The 15952-nt window shown below is 39.6% G+C and overlaps 1 protein-coding gene across 1 annotated transcript in view; it reads right to left on the bottom strand.

Annotated features, from left to right (window-relative positions):
- Positions 1-7512: 7512 nt before the first annotated feature.
- Positions 7513-15952, bottom strand: part of LOC311097574 (vitelline membrane outer layer protein 1-like) — an 85081-nt gene continuing 76641 nt past the window's right edge. Inside the window, exons 3-5 of the mRNA XM_084137378.1 lie at positions 8200-8313; positions 7762-7943; positions 7513-7685 (exon numbers count right to left, since the gene is read on the bottom strand). Of these exons, the coding sequence (XP_083993504.1) occupies positions 7763-7943; positions 8200-8313 (295 nt within the window). The 3' untranslated portion in view covers positions 7513-7685; position 7762. The remainder of the gene's footprint in view (positions 7686-7761; positions 7944-8199; positions 8314-15952) is intronic.

Raw genomic sequence — 15952 nt, 5'->3', positions numbered from 1 at the left:
GTCAATTTGTTGGGAGCCGCACCATATGATAGGGCATCTGCTGGGTAGTGTTGGTCGAATACACTCTGTCGCATTAACGTCACTTGTGAACCGGTGTCAATTAGTCCAATTAGGGGCGCACCATTTACTTTAACCTCAACCTTGGGGCAGTCACCTACAAATACAGCCCTTTGTCCTGCTTCCCCCAAATTCCCTGCTACTTGGGCCTCAGTAGCAGGACAAACTAGTTTAAATCAGCATTAGACTCGGATGGGGGTCTACAGAACCTGGCAATATGTCCAGTGCGGCCACACTGGCGACAAATAGGCTTACCGTCTGCAGCCCAGGTGTTAGATGTGTAAGACTGGAACCTCCTCCTGAGTGGCGGCTGATTAGGGTATTGTGAGTATCGTATAGACTCACCTGCAGCGGGTTGTAACTGCCGGGTCATTTCTTGTCTTAATACATTCATCTGCCCCCTCACCTCCTGGAGGAGCTCCCGCCGAAAAGTCTCAGCCCAGTCATCCTTCCCTGTTACTGATTTAACAACAGAGGACTCACCCACAGCTTGCGCTACAATTTCATGCCCAGCCCCAGGCCGCTGTTCACTTTCCAGCAACAAGATCTCTTCCAATACAGTGTTGAAAGTGGCATCTGGATTACGGCGTACATAGGTTCTGATGGTACTCCTCAGTTCTGCATTACGGAGTCCCATCAAAAGCTGGTCTAGCAGGTGACTTTCGTCAAGAGGGCCATCTGGGTCTCGTTTCCTTAATCTACAGAACAATTCCCTCAGCCTGAGAACATAAGCTCTTAAACTCTCACTGGCAGTTTGTGTGCAGCTAAAAAATTGTAATCTCAAATTTGCCACAGGGACCTGATCTCCATACAGAGTGTCTAAATATCTCAAAATTTTTGCTACAGTATCACGGTCTGTATCCCCCAAAACACAAACCTCCCGTTTAGCTTCATCTGTTAATGCCCCCAACACTATACTGACTTTTTGTTGTTCATTAAACTCCCGTGCTTGCAATAAACTCTGAATTTGTTCTTTCCATTCACTGAATTTTAAATCACCCCCCGCTCCTTTAAATTTAGGGATCCAAGGTGCACCCGCATAAATCGGCATCATCATCATGTTCAAAAAATAATAATAATAAAAAAAAATTATAAACAACTATGTAATTCAGATAACCTGTATGTGAAGCTCCAAACCAAACCCTGCCGACTACTGCCAAATGTAATACAAGCAATGCAGCCCGACTACGCCACCCAATTAAAGAGCTGGGACTCTATCAAAGTAACCTTATCTTTTACTTGCAAGTTCTTTTAGTTTGGTGGGAGCAACACAACAGAATTACCCAAACAACAGTTTCAATACAAAAATATATTTATTACAATCTCTGATTACAATGATAAAGGGAAAAGAGCGCGCCGTGCACTCACGCACTCGCTCGCTCAAATTTAAAAGCTGGACATCGGAAAAAACACATTCAAAAATCCACTGGAAGTCCGTAGTTATAGGCACCCACAGTCCATAAGCGTTTCCTCTAACGCAAGTCCGTCTCGCACCAGGTAGCGGCGTCTACACAGCAGGCCACCTGTCAATCACTCGTGCGCATCAACACAACACTCACACAAACAGAAAAGAAAGAGCCGCCAGTATCTCCACAATAGATAAACAGCATAAACACAACACCACACTAGAAAAGCTATCAATCGTGCAATACTCAGTTAAATCACTGCAATTCGTGAATAGATAGTTATGAGAGTGGTATGACTACAGTAGACAGACTGGAACTCTTCAATTTAGGTGAGACAGATCTTAACTTCAGACGAGGCAAGGCACACAACTTAACACAAGGCGTCACTCACCAATAAACTGGGAACAGACGAATCTAATTCCCAGTATTGTTAGACAGTGCTCCACAACACCACCGGCCAGGACAGACGAAGCAAAGCTCCGGGCAGCACAGCGGAGAACAACAGCGATCTGTATCGCAGCAGAGGCGGCAGCAGTCCAGCACAGATGAGGACGGCAGCAATCCCAGCGCAGCAGAGAACGGCAGCAATCACGGCGCAGCAGAGGAAAGACGAAGATACCAGCAGCCAACGGATTATCAGCAGGACCATCAGTCAACAGAACTTCGGCTTCAACACGAGCAGACAATAATCCATGCAACAGTCGGGGCTGGGAAATAAAAACAATCACGGCTACCGTCCAACAATAAAAATGTGGAGAACAGAGCTGCACAACAGAGTTCACGGGATCACAGACACCCGTTTTCAGTTCCTTCGCCTTTTTGAACCGTCTGTGATTTGACATGGCAATTACCAACAGCTGTCCATCTGCTAATCAGCTGTGATCCGGACTTCCCGGGAAATACGGGGGCGTTACCCCACATTCTAAATCATGGTCAACAGTCACAAAATAATAATGTGAATAATAAAATGACACCACAACAAAAACACCAAATCAAATAAGAAAAGAAAAACAAACAGTGCCAAATCCACACGAAACACATAAAATGAAATGGACCATAATCTCTCCATATGACAATTGCATCATGAAGCACTTGTAAAATCAGTCCATTGGCGTATAGGCGGTTGACGTCATGGCAGGAAGCTATAAAGCGCACCCAGACCAAACATTGTCAACTTTTGTGTCTTCAGCAAGCGCTCTCTGTGAAATCTGTATCTGTCTATTTATTGTTGTTTGTCCACAAGCATATTATATATCTAGACAGGAATAGAATGGCGAGCAAACAGCATTTTGGATCGTGTCTTCCTCCCCGCTCTCGCTTAGACATTACGAGTTTACACGCGATTTATGTGTTGTTTCATTTGGGAGTAGAGCATGCATGGTCAGATCTAGTAAAATGGGGCTGACAGTGTTCATTCATAAATTCCCGACGTGTAACATATGCACTATCGAGAGTTTTAGCTCTGCTCCTGTTGGCTTTCTTCTCGAGGGAAGAAAGTCAATAAAGATTCTTTATTTGGCTCGGATCTCGCGTTTGCCGAGGCTGTCAGAATGAGAGTCGTAGATCCAAATGCAAGCAAGCAGTTTATTGAAGACAGGTTGAAACAGGGATAATACTCAAAACACCACGTATAGCAGACGGGCGACCAGGATACAAATTCACAGGAGAGGATGAGTGATATGAATAAACCCAGCGGGGATGCCAAACTGGAACTGGATGAAGAGAACTCCAAACGATCTCCAGAAGTCTGGAAACACAGATGAGATCGAGGAAATAACTCAGGAAACTCAGGCACCGGAACTGGGTAAGAGAGCACAAACAAGAGTGACGAACAGACACCAAGCAATAATCACTCCCGCTAGATATAGGAAGCTAACAACAGAAGTAACTAGCTGCAGCTGCGGGCTGATTAAGTGATCAGCTGGTTACTAAGCAACAAACAAGCACTACACACTCAGACCCCACACCCACAACAACCAACAGATACACAAAATGAACACCCGGATCGATGAACTGTGACAGTACCCCCTCCCCTAACAGTGCCTCCTGGCACTCCCAGGAGAGCCTACCTGGCGATTGTAATCATCGATAAGGGAGTGATCCAGTATGTCCCTAGCAGGAACCCAACTTCTCTCCTCCGGACCGTAACCCTCCCAGTCCACCAAGTACTGAAATCCTGAAATCCCCTCCTTCTCGAGTCCAGAATACGATTGACCGAATAGGTGGGCTCCCCATCTACTAGTCGCGGCGGAGGGGGAACCGGGGCTGGCGGATTAATGTGTGAATGAAACACGGGCTTTAATTTGGAGACTGTACGCGGGAGGGAGTTTGAGGCGGACTGCCACCGGACTAAGAATCTTGGCGACAGTGAACGGGCCAATGAATTTGGGAGCTAATTTGTTACAAACGGAGCGGAGAGGAATATTCTTGGAAGAAAGCCACACTTTTTGATCCACGACGTAAACGGGAGGCTTCGACCGGTGGCGATCGGCCTGAGCCTTCGTGCGTGCTCCCACTTGGAGGAGAGTCTCGCGGGCTCTACTCCAAGTGTGGCGGCACCTCTGGATGAATGCGAAAAATAGGTGGCTAGTACCCTACACTACACTCAAAAGGAGATAGGCCCGTGGATGACACTGGTAAGGAGTTATGTGCGTACTCAACCCATGAGAGTTTCTGGCTCCAGGAGGAAGGATTCTGAGAAACCAAACATCGCAACACTCTCTCTATGTCTTGGTTGGCACGCTCGGTCTGGCCGTTGCTCTGAGGATGAAAACCAGAAGAAAGACTGACACTATTTCTGTGAGACGAGACTCATTATCATAAGAACCAATAACAACCATTCAACGGCTCTGGAACCAATCAGGACTAGCCACGTGTGTTATGCTATTGTTTGAAACTTTTTTAAACATCTTTGGAAAATGTATCTATGATGCAAATAATATGATGTTGAAATCCTTGTGGGAATTTCAGTAGTACAAACGTATCATGTAATGGACAACAGCCTTTTAAGAAGCCTTTTACAAGCAGCCTACAAATAAGTAAAAGTGAACAACATTAATTTTAGTTATACTTATTGCAATGCTAAATACTCGTTGACAAATGTTTCTAATACATTATAAGTTGGTACATTGTAAATGTATTTTTTTCCCACAATATTAAAATGATAAATATAAATATTTAAAATATATCATAGTAAGCATAAGTGTTTATAAAGTACATATATTTTAAACACGCTACAAGCTTAATCATTTTGCTATGTTATTATTTTAATTAAGAGCTACAAAAGTATGTTTTCTTTAAATACACCAAAACTTCACTAAAAGTATGCTTGTGTTTAGAATATTTCTTAAAAGTGTATCTGTGACACATTCTACGCCTGCTGTTTCCATTCTATCACCACTAGAGGTCACCTGTTCACTATTAAGACTTTTTCACTGCACACACAGTTACAGGTTACTTTGGACTACATTTCCCATACTCCATTGCTTTGATTTATTTCCACACCTGTAGTCAATATCGGGGACTATAAATCACTGATACATGAGCTCACTGATTGCGGAGTATTGGTTAACTATTGTGAACTTTATTGAGTGTTCATTTCTGTGTCTGCCTGCTCGTTTTGTGATCTTTTTGTTTTGGATATCTCCCTGTCTGCTGCCTGCCTCTGAGACCTCTGCTTTGTCCCCCGACTCCGTCTGTTTCTGCTGGTTCTGACCTCTGCCTGTTTGTTCATGATTAAGTCTCGGCCTGTTTTGAATGCATCTCGTTGATTAAAAGCTTTGCACATGGATCTGCACGCCTATTGCATCTGTCCCACCGTAACAGAATACTCCGCCAACCAAGGATCCAGCGGCTTTTCTGAGGAACACTGGTCAGGTTTGAACCTTGCAAAACAATTACTAGCCCTAAAACAGGGCATGAGACTGTTAGAGGAATATATTCAGGAGTTTTTGGATTTGGCATATTTTTCTGATCTGCCTGATTGTGTTCTCATTGACTTTTTTTGTGATGGCATAAATCAACCCTTAAGATCTCAATTAATCCATGAGGGTCCTCGAACATCGCTTTGTCATTTTTTAGATTATGCTCTACTGTTAACTGGCTCGTCGTTCACTGTGGGGGTCGCAGAGGAATGCACCGGTACTTCCGTGCCTATAATGGCAGCCGCACCAGGGCCCTGTTACATCTCAACAGATCTTCCAGAGCCAGCCGTCTGCCCAGTCGAGCAAGAGCTCGACTGGGCAGACGGTCATCTGCCCAGTTGAGCCAGAGTCTGTGAGTGTCGTTTCCCTCGAGCCTGAGTTCTCAAAGCCCTCTTCGCCGCTGGTCCTGCCCAGCTCAAGGCCCTCTTCGCCGCTGGTCCTGCCCAGCTCAAGGCCCTCTTCGCCGCTGGTCCTGCCCAGCTCAAGGCCCTCTTCGCCGCTGGTCCTGCCCAGCTCAAGGCCCTCATCGCCGATACAGTTCCCAGCACAGCCATGGCCGCCCGATGGACTGTCGTCTCCTCCCTGGCCGCCTGAAGGGCCGTCTCCTCCCTGGCCGCCTGAAGGGCCGTCTCCTCCCTGGCCGCCCGGGGAGTCGTCTCCGCCGTGGCCGCCCGAAGGGCCGTCTTCTCCCTGGCCGCCCGAAGGGCCGTCTTCTCCCTGGCCGCCCGAAGGGCCGTCTCCTCCCTGGCCGCCCGAAGGGCCGTCTCCTCCCTGGCCGCCCGAAGGGCCGTCTCCTCCCTGGCCGCCCGAAGGGCCGTCTCCTCCCTGGCCGCCCGAAGGGCCGTCTCCTCCCTGGCCGCCCGGGGAGTCGTCTCCGCCGTGGCCGCCCGAAGGGTCTTCGCCCTGGTCGCCTCCACAGCCTGCTCCGCCCTGGTCGCCTGCGCTGCCTGATCCGCCCTGGCCTCCGGTCCTGCTGCGGTCTCCGGGCCCTCTGCTGCTCCGCGGGCCTGGCCCTCCATCCCGCCCCCGAGACCGCCTCCGCTTCACCACCCTCCTGAACTTTTTGTTGTTGTTTTTATGGGCGTCAGGAGCCGCCCATAGGGGGGGGGCTATGTCACGATGTGGTTTTGTGTCCTGTCATGTTTAGTGGTTCCCTGTCTGTCTATTAGTCATCCCAGGTGTTTCCCATTAACCACGCCCCCTTGTTATCCTGTCTAGCTCGTTTACCCCTGTATTTAAGCCCTGTGTTTCAGCCCTGTCTTTGTGAGTTCTTGTTTGACTGTTTTGTGTCCACCGTTACGCTGTCGTTCGGTTGTTCTGTTCCTGAGTCCTGTGTTCTTGTCCTAGTCTGTCTGAGTTTATTATCTTTTGAGTTTGTTTAATAAAACCTGCTGCAATTGGATCCTGCTTCTGCATCTGCTTCAGCCGTCAGCGTAACAGTAATTAAGCATATATTTATTACCAATGTACTTATAGTGCACATTTTAGAAATATGTTAAAAGTATGCTTATTTTTAAATATATTTTTAGAAAATATACTAAGTACAATTATTTTACAGTGTGTTAAAAGTTGTATTGTAAAAATAGGTAAAAGCATGATGCTATATACTTTTAATATTTAAAGAGAGTACAATTTTTGTTAGTATATTTGCAATGTACTATTAAAAAGGGGAATATATTTCAAATACAATAGTGTACTTTTTTTCCACTAGGGAAATCTCCTACTTACAGTAACATTAATCTTGCACAAAAACAGAGCATTTTAGCATTTAGCTTTTAAGCAATTTAGCATTTACTCTCTCTTTCGAGTGCCATCGGCAAAGCATGCTGGGAAATAGACATCCCAGCTGTTTCAGTTCAAATTAAGTTTGTCTAAATTAAAAGAAATAATTTTAATTAAAAAAAACCCCACAAAACTTTGAAACAGTTCAGTTTACTTAAAATATATCAGTTCTGTGAACTTGAAAGAAATAGAAAGTGCTAAATGCTCAAAGTTAATTTGACTAAACTAATTAATTTAATTTAAGTTTGTCCTACTCAAACCAATTGATTATTTTGAGCGTTAGGGTTTACAGTGTTGTGATGTGAGAATGATCAAGCAGACACAGAGACTGTATAGTACCATAACATTTTCAAGTTTATTAAGGAAAAAGGCTCATTGTTATACACAAGATTAAGCAAAATCATCCAGCTCCTTCTTTGATTGGTCAGTTTGGTTTATGTTAGTTTATCATAATATGAGGATCAATAATTTCAATACATTTGATCTTCTTGCTGTTCTTGTTGTCATCCTCGAACACCTGAAAGAAAAATCAGATTTAGTAGACCTGCAGTCACTATTAGTAAGATCTGAGTTTTTGATTGTGATCACATCACCTTAATCACAGCAGAACATGCGCACGTTATTGAGAGCGGTGTCGTCTCCTCTTCCCTGTGGCGGTTCTACCTGGGTCTTGATGCCGCAGATTCCTTTTCCCATACAGGTTGGGCTCCAGTCGCCCCAGTTGCCCCAGTTTGTGCCGTCACCTTCCAGCACAAAACCTCCAGTGCAGGTGAACCTGGAAAAAATTCAGATGTGACAATATTATGATAAAATATGTTATTGCGCAGTCGGATTGAATGTCAGTCACATGATCACCTGCAGCCAATCACAATCACGAACAGCAGCACGACTGCGAGTGTGATATTAACTAAACTATTGATGGGGGAAAACGAAGTCCTTAAATAGCAAAATAAAACCAGGATGTGTAAGAGATGGTGTAAGAGGTTTACACTGGGTAAGAGATGTTATAACTTATAGCACCACACACTCACTTGATGTTGTTTGCGGCCGTATCATCTCCATCTCCTTGGCGAGATTCAACTCTCAGCTGGAAAGCTGTCAAGAATCCAGAATGACACCATTTGACATCTGTCCACTCACCCCAGCTGAAGAAAACACACACAGAGGTTGCCTGATCAAATCGATTATTATTTTCAAGAAAATCCTCAATTTACTTAAATAGCTTAAACACTTAATGCAAGAATTGTTAATAATCTGAGTCCATTACCTTCCGACGTTGGACTCAATTGAGTTGTAGTCACGTGAGCCTGGCCGATCAACACAGTAAAGACGAATCCCATTGAGCGCTGTATCATCACCACCACCAACTGATCCTTCCACCTTAAAACAACAACATTGAGACAATCTTCCACTTGAAAGAGTAAACTCTAACCCAACACTTAATAACATTTATCTTCATGCTATTTAGTATTAAAAACACTTTAAAAATCTTAAGCAGGTGCAGTTCCCTGGAGAATCCTGGAATTAAATGACAAACAGCAACTCCACAGTTTTGAGCCTTTGAAACACTCATTCACCCCCATATTAGCAAAATAGAGTCAACTTACCCTCAGACTAAACCCTGCGGCGTACCTTCCACTTGGACACATGCTCTTATATCCCCATGATCCCCAATTCATTCCGTTGGACACCGTCAGCTCAGATCTGTAAGGTCGGTCGACGCTCCGCTCATAACGGCGTTCTGCGGGCCGACCACTCACATGCCCAATAATGGCCAGCAGTGAAAACATCATGGAAAAGAAGTGATGCATTGCTACAGCACTGGCCTGATTGATAAATACTGATTGTTAGATTAATTTTCAGGTAGACTATCTGCAGTCTGTAGGAAACTCAGAAGCGAAGACCAGGAGACTTGGTTGTAATTTCAGCAGAATTCTTTACTGAGAACACAAGCTGTCGGTAGCTGAGGTCATCAAGTCTGACTAAAGGAATTTTACATGGTATCTTATAGGCATTCAGTGGGCAGTCCTTAAAGGTGTTGACCTTACCTACAGCTTTAGAGATGACTTGCCCCCCTCCCCCCTCTCTGTAGGAAGATCAAAGACTGACCAAACCCCTTCAATGGAAACTATATTCAATTCAATCAGTACATTGATGCCATCATGTTCACCTTGAATGCCCAATACAGTGTAGTTCACCTTAGTTTTTCATGTGATGTAATGTCAGGATGTAGGATCAGCAGATCTTAAACATATTCTTAAATTTGTAATATTTTAAGCCTCAGCTATCAGTGATCAGGTGGAAACAGAAACCTCAACCCTTGTTATGAGAGAATGATCAAGCACACACAGAGAATGTGTATAGTACCATAACATTTTCAAGTTTATTCAGGAAAACCCCTAGTGAAAAAAAGTATACTTTATTGTGTTTTAAATATATTCCCTTTTTCAATAGTAAATTGCAAATATACTAAGATTTTACTATCTTTAAATATATTAAGAGTATATTAGCATCATGCTTTTACCTATTTTAACAAAAAAACTTTTAACACACTTCAAAATAATTTTATTGTAGTATATTTTCTCAAAAAAAAATTTTTTTTATATAATATATATATATATATATACTTGAAGTGAAAATTCAATTTATTTTTTAAAAGTGTATCTATTTGCACTTTATTAAAAACATATTTTAGGTATATTTTAACTGTGTGCTGGAGATGATCATTGTAACAATGCATTGAAAGTATACTTTCAAAATACATTATAGTATACAATAGTATTTTGTGCAAAGTACACTGAAAAAAACAATAAGAAAAAATGTATACATTTTTCTTTGGCAAGTTTTTGCACAAATATTTTTTAAATAAATTTCATATATGGAGTTAAGTAAACTCTACCTAACCAAGTTAAGTTCAAATTAACAAATAAAATAAGTCATTTTAACTTAGCCAGTAATCACTAAAAGTTGTGTAATATCTATTTAGTTGAAGTAGCCGTTGCAATACATTTCATTCAAACAATATAACATTGAATTAAACCACACATTTAAAGTATATGCTTTACTTAGAAACATCTAAGTAATTAATAGATATAGTGTGAGACACCATATCTACATGTCGAAAGAGTGTTGTGAACGCAGAGACCTCAATATTTGGTAGGCAATACACAATGACCCGTTTTTGTGTTTGAATGTGTCATTTTTGGTAGAAAATGAACTCCAAATGTCATAAAATGGCAAGTTACTAATCAACATCAAAAGCAATGATAAAACAGTGTAAATACAGCTGGAAAACAGTGAAATTATTATTTGAGGCCCAGTGCATGATGGGAACACCAGTATCAGAAAAGGTGAGTAATTTGACTTAATTTTATAACATTGATATTTACGCTTTCATTTCGACACACTTGAATTGAGTACTAATATAGAATTTACTTAAGTTTTTTAAATTCTTGCCTGAACTAACTTTTTCAAGGAAATTACATTGTTTATTTCTGTAGTATTTACTTAACCACAAAATATTTGTATATCAGTGTATAGCTAAGTTTTGTTTATCTAATAATGAACATTTGCTATTAAAGACAAAGTATGCAATTTGTAGTATTTGCAATAAGCCAAAGGTATTAATCAGCCTATAGTTTTTAGTCAAATGTATCACACGATAGCATCATGGGCAAGTACACCGACATGTGATACGGAGACCCGTGTTCGAGTCCCGGCTCTTGTAAATAAACTCACAAAAATACAAACTTCTGTTTGTTTAACTGAGTGTCCTTGGAAAGTGTTTTACACACGGAAATGCCTATCAAATGCTGGGTTGATTTTGTAATTTTATTTCCTGTTGTAAATATCAAGGCTTGCAGCAGGAAAAGATCAGCTAAAAATGATCATTCTGTCATCATTTACTCACTCTCACGTCGTTCCAAACCTGTATGGCTTTCTTTATTTCAAGCAGAATTTAAGTGTCATGTATTTTCACACAACTTGACTTCTAAAGTCTTATGATAATTTGCATGAAGAAATGAAAACACATAAAAATCAGTGTTTATCCATATTGTTCCAGTCGGTGAAACTAAATGATTGTTGCAAGTCACGTAAACACACTTTAGACAAACACTGATCCGGTTGAATTGCCAGTAAAAGCATTAGCACCTTTATTTATACAGCGCTTTTAACAGTATAGATTGTTTCAAAGCAGCTTTACAGTGGCAATAGGAAATTACAGTAACAGAGATTGTTTTGGCTTTACAGCAGATCTAGAATAAAGTTATGGTCCAGCTAAAGTTAGTTTTGATTTATTCACTTCCGTCGCAATGATCATTAGTTATTAACTTAGGGGCCGCTGACATGACACCGTTCTAACAGAAAGCCCTTAAGTTCTCCCTGTGCAAACTTTTAAAACGCGAACCTGTGAGAACGTTGATGGCGTGCACATGCGTATTACATGTTTAGTGTATAGGTGTGTGCGTGTTTGAATATATATGTGTGCAGGCGTGTAGTCCTTCTTTACAAACCAACCCTCAACCAACTACTTGTCCGGCATTAAAATTTATAATACAGAATTTTAGTCATCCAATTTTTTAAATCAGCTTTGCATTTCGTTAATTTTCTGAATTTGTAAGTTTTGTTAGGGCGTGAAGAAATATAAAGCTGAGTATCATCAGCATAACAGTGAAAACTAATGCCATGCAATAAATGATATAATGATATCTCCCAAGGGTGGCATGTACAGGGTGAACAGCAACAGTCCTAGTACTGAGCCTTGTGGTACGCCATACTGAACTTATGATGGAACTGGGGCGACTGGAGCCCAACCTGTATGGGAAGAGGAATCTGCGGCATCAAGACCCGGATAGAAGCGCCACAGGGAAGAGGAGACGACACCGCTCCCAATAACGTGCGCATGTTCTGAGAGTAAAAAACATATGTGGAACTGATGTCGGCTACTTCATTCTTGGTGATTCTGCTTACCCATTGCAGAAATGGTTGCTAAAACCATATCCTGATACTGGCAGGCTTACAGAGGGCCAAGAACTTTACAACATGCGAACAAGTCGAGCCCGTTGTGTGGTTGAGCATGCGTTTGGGAGGTTGAAAGGAAGGTGGAACACTGTAAACCCTAACGCTCAAAATAATTAATTGGTTTGAGTAGGACAAACTTAAATTAAACTAATTAGTTCAGTCAAATTAACTTTTATGAGTATTTAGCACTTTCTTTTTCTTTCAAGTTCACAGAACTGATATATTTTAAGTAAACTGAACTGTTTCATTGTTTTGAGTTTTATGAAATTATTTATTTTAAATTTAGACAAACTTAAGTTTAACTGAAACGGCTGGGATGTCTATTTCCCAGCATGCTTTGCCGATGGCACTCGAAAGGGAGAGTAAATGCTAAAATTAAGTGTAATATAATGTTTTTTTTTTTTTTGTGTAAGATTAATGTTAAGTGTGAGATTTAGTAGTGATTAATGTTTTGTTATGCTAATTTAGACGAATTTCTGTTAATATTGGCTTTATAGTTACCATCATGGTGACAAGTGGTGCATGCAGCTTGATTTGAGAGCAAATAATCTCTTTATATTTTTGCGCTCATACAGAAAGTGCTTCTGTATAACATACTATTGTATAATTATGTTAGCAAATTATATAACATACTATTGTATAATATGTTAGCAAATTAGTATGTTAGCAGATTAGCTTTTAAAACCTAACTAAGTTTATACTAATAAAAGTGTTCACATTGAGGTTACATGAAAGTTTTAAGTTAATTGTATGAATTAATACTCATACATTTGAATTGTTCTTAACTTGAAATGTTTAAATACAAAATAAAAATCTGCTAGTACTGCTTACTTAAACTTTGAATTTCAGAACTTAAAAAAATTGAGGCAATTGATTGCCTTAAATGTTTTGAGTTCTGCCAACTTATTCGGGTTTACAGTGTACTTCATAGATTTGAGTTATATTAATTGAATGGACTTAGTACTATTAACTTTATTTACCCAAGTTATCTTAACAATAAGTTGTTGAGTTACTTGGACACAAATCAAAAAAAATGTTATGCTTAAATTGTTTGAGTTAATAAACTTAAATGATTTAAGGCAATCAGTTTCCTCAAACGGTTTGAGTTGAACTAACTCATCAGGTTTTACAGTGAAGTGTCTCAGTAAGCGAAATGACTGCAATGTAAATGTTGAAGAAATGTAAAAGACTTTGTGACTCAGATAAGCCATTAAGGCAGGTATTGGTATAGACAACTATGCATACTGATGGGCACATTATTTAAACGGCTGTCTGATGGGCACCTTTTGTATTCTGTAATGCAAATACGATCCTAGTCAGTAGAATGATAATTAGGCTATAAGACATTTATTGGTATAGACTACTATGCTTATTGATGGGCACATTATTTAAACGGCTGTCTGATGGGCACCTTTTGTATTCTGTAATACTGTAAACAGTGTAAGCAGTTTCACATTTAAAAGTACCATTAACAGAAGTGACCATATCTAAAAACATTTTAACAGACATATACTTATAACTGCAATAAATAAATAAAAATATACCTGTAGAGCTGAGTATTTTTGATTTTATTTAAAAATAGTGAGAACATTGTTTAATTGTATGTTATTTAAAAAAAATATTGCAGTATTCACTCTGTATGCTTAAATGGCCTATTGCTTATTGATCAAATAATGTCTGATGTAACCATGTACCGTTTAGGATAAAGAATTGTATTCAAGTCACAAAACAGGGTTACGCCAAATGTTTATTTCAAATATTTGATTTGTAACAAACACAATATAACAACAACTTACAATTATTGCTGCTGCATGAACAACTGTTGCAGAGCACTTCTTGCATCTGAACGCATCACGCCCTAAAACTTACAAATTCAGAAAATTAATGAAATGCAAAGCTGATTTAAAAAATTGGATGACTAAAATTCTGTATTATAAATTTTAATGCCGGACAAGTATTTGGTTGAGGGTTGGCTACACGCCTGCACACATATATATTCAAACACACACACACCTATAGACTAAACATGTAATACGCATGTGCACGCCATCAGCGTTCTCACAGGTTCGCGTTTTAAAAGTTTGCACAAGGAGAACTTAAGGGCTTTCTGTTAGAACGGTGTCATGTCAGCGGCCCCTAAGTTAATAACTAATGATCGTTGCGACGGAAGTGAATAAATCAAAACTAACTTTAGCTGGACCATAACTTTATTCTAGATCTGCTGTAAAGCCAAAACAATCTCTGTTACTGTAATTTCCTATTGCCACTGTAAAGCTGCTTTGAAACAATCTATATTGTTAAAAGCGCTGTATAAATAAAGGTGCTAATGCTTTTACTGGCAATTCAACCGGATCAGTGTTTGTCTAAAGTGTGTTTACGTGACTTGCAACAATCATTTAGTTTCACCGACTGGAACAATATGGATAAACACTGATTTTTATGTGTTTTCATTTCTTCATGCAAATTATCATAAGACTTTAGAAGTCAAGTTGTGTGAAAATACATGACACTTAAATTCTGCTTGAAATAAAGAAAGCCATACAGGTTTGGAACGACGTGAGAGTGAGTAAATGATGACAGAATGATAATTTTTAGCTGATCTTTTCCTGTTGCTTTACAAGCCTTGATATTTACAACAGGAAATAAAATTACAAAATCAACCCAGCATTTGATAGGCATTTCCGTGTGTAAAACATTTCCCAAGAACACTCAGTTAAACAAACAGAAGTTTGTATTTTTGTGAGTTTATTTACAAGAGCCGGGACTCGAACACGGGTCTCTGTAGCACATGTCGGTGTACTTGCCCATGATGCTATCGTGTGATATATTTGACTAAAAACTATAGGCTGATTAATATCTTTGGCTTATTCCAAATACTACAAATGGCATACTTTGTCTTCAATAAAAAAAAAATCATTATTAGATAAATAAAACTTGGCTATACACTGATATCAAACAAATATTTAGTGGTTAAGTAAATACTACAGAAATAAACAATGTAATTTACTTGAAAAAGTTAGTTCAGGCAAGAATTTTAAAAACTTAAGTAAATTCTATATTAGTACTCAATTCAAGTGTGTCGAAATGAAAGCGTAAATATCAATGTTATAAAATTAAGTCAAATTACTCAACTTTTCTGATACTGGTGTTCCCATCATGCACTGAGCCTCAAATAATACTTTCACTGTTTTCCAGCTGTATTTACACTGTTTTATCATTGCTTTTGATGTTGATTAGTAACTTGCCATTTTATGACATTTTGGAGTTCATTTTCTACCAAAAATGACACATTCAAACACAAAAACGGGTCATTGTGTATTGCCTACCAAATATTGAGGTCTCTGCGTTCACAACACTCTTTCGACATGTAGATATGGTGTCTCACACTATATCTATTAATTACTTAGATGTTTCTAAGTAAAGCATATACTTTAAATGTGTGGTTTAATTCAATGTTATATTGTTTGAATGAAATGTATTGCAACGGCTACTTCAACTAAATAGATATTACACAACTTTTAGTGATTACTGGCTAAGTTAAAATTACTTATTTTATTTGTTAATTTGAACTTAACTTGGTTAGGTACAGTTTACTTAATTCCATATGTGAAATTTACTTAAAAAATATTTGTGCAAAAACTTGCCAAAGAAAAATTGATACTTTTTTTTCTTATTGTTTTTTTCAGTGTACTTTGCACAAAATACTATTGTATACTATAATGTATTTTGAAAGTATACTTTCAATGAATTATTACAATGATC

Source organism: Abramis brama (assembly GCF_963993115.1).
Source record: "Abramis brama genome assembly, chromosome: 15".
Lineage (NCBI taxonomy): Eukaryota > Metazoa > Chordata > Actinopteri > Cypriniformes > Leuciscidae > Abramis > Abramis brama.
The sequence above is the reverse complement of the archived record's forward strand: the minus strand, read 5'-3'. Positions and strand labels throughout refer to the sequence as shown.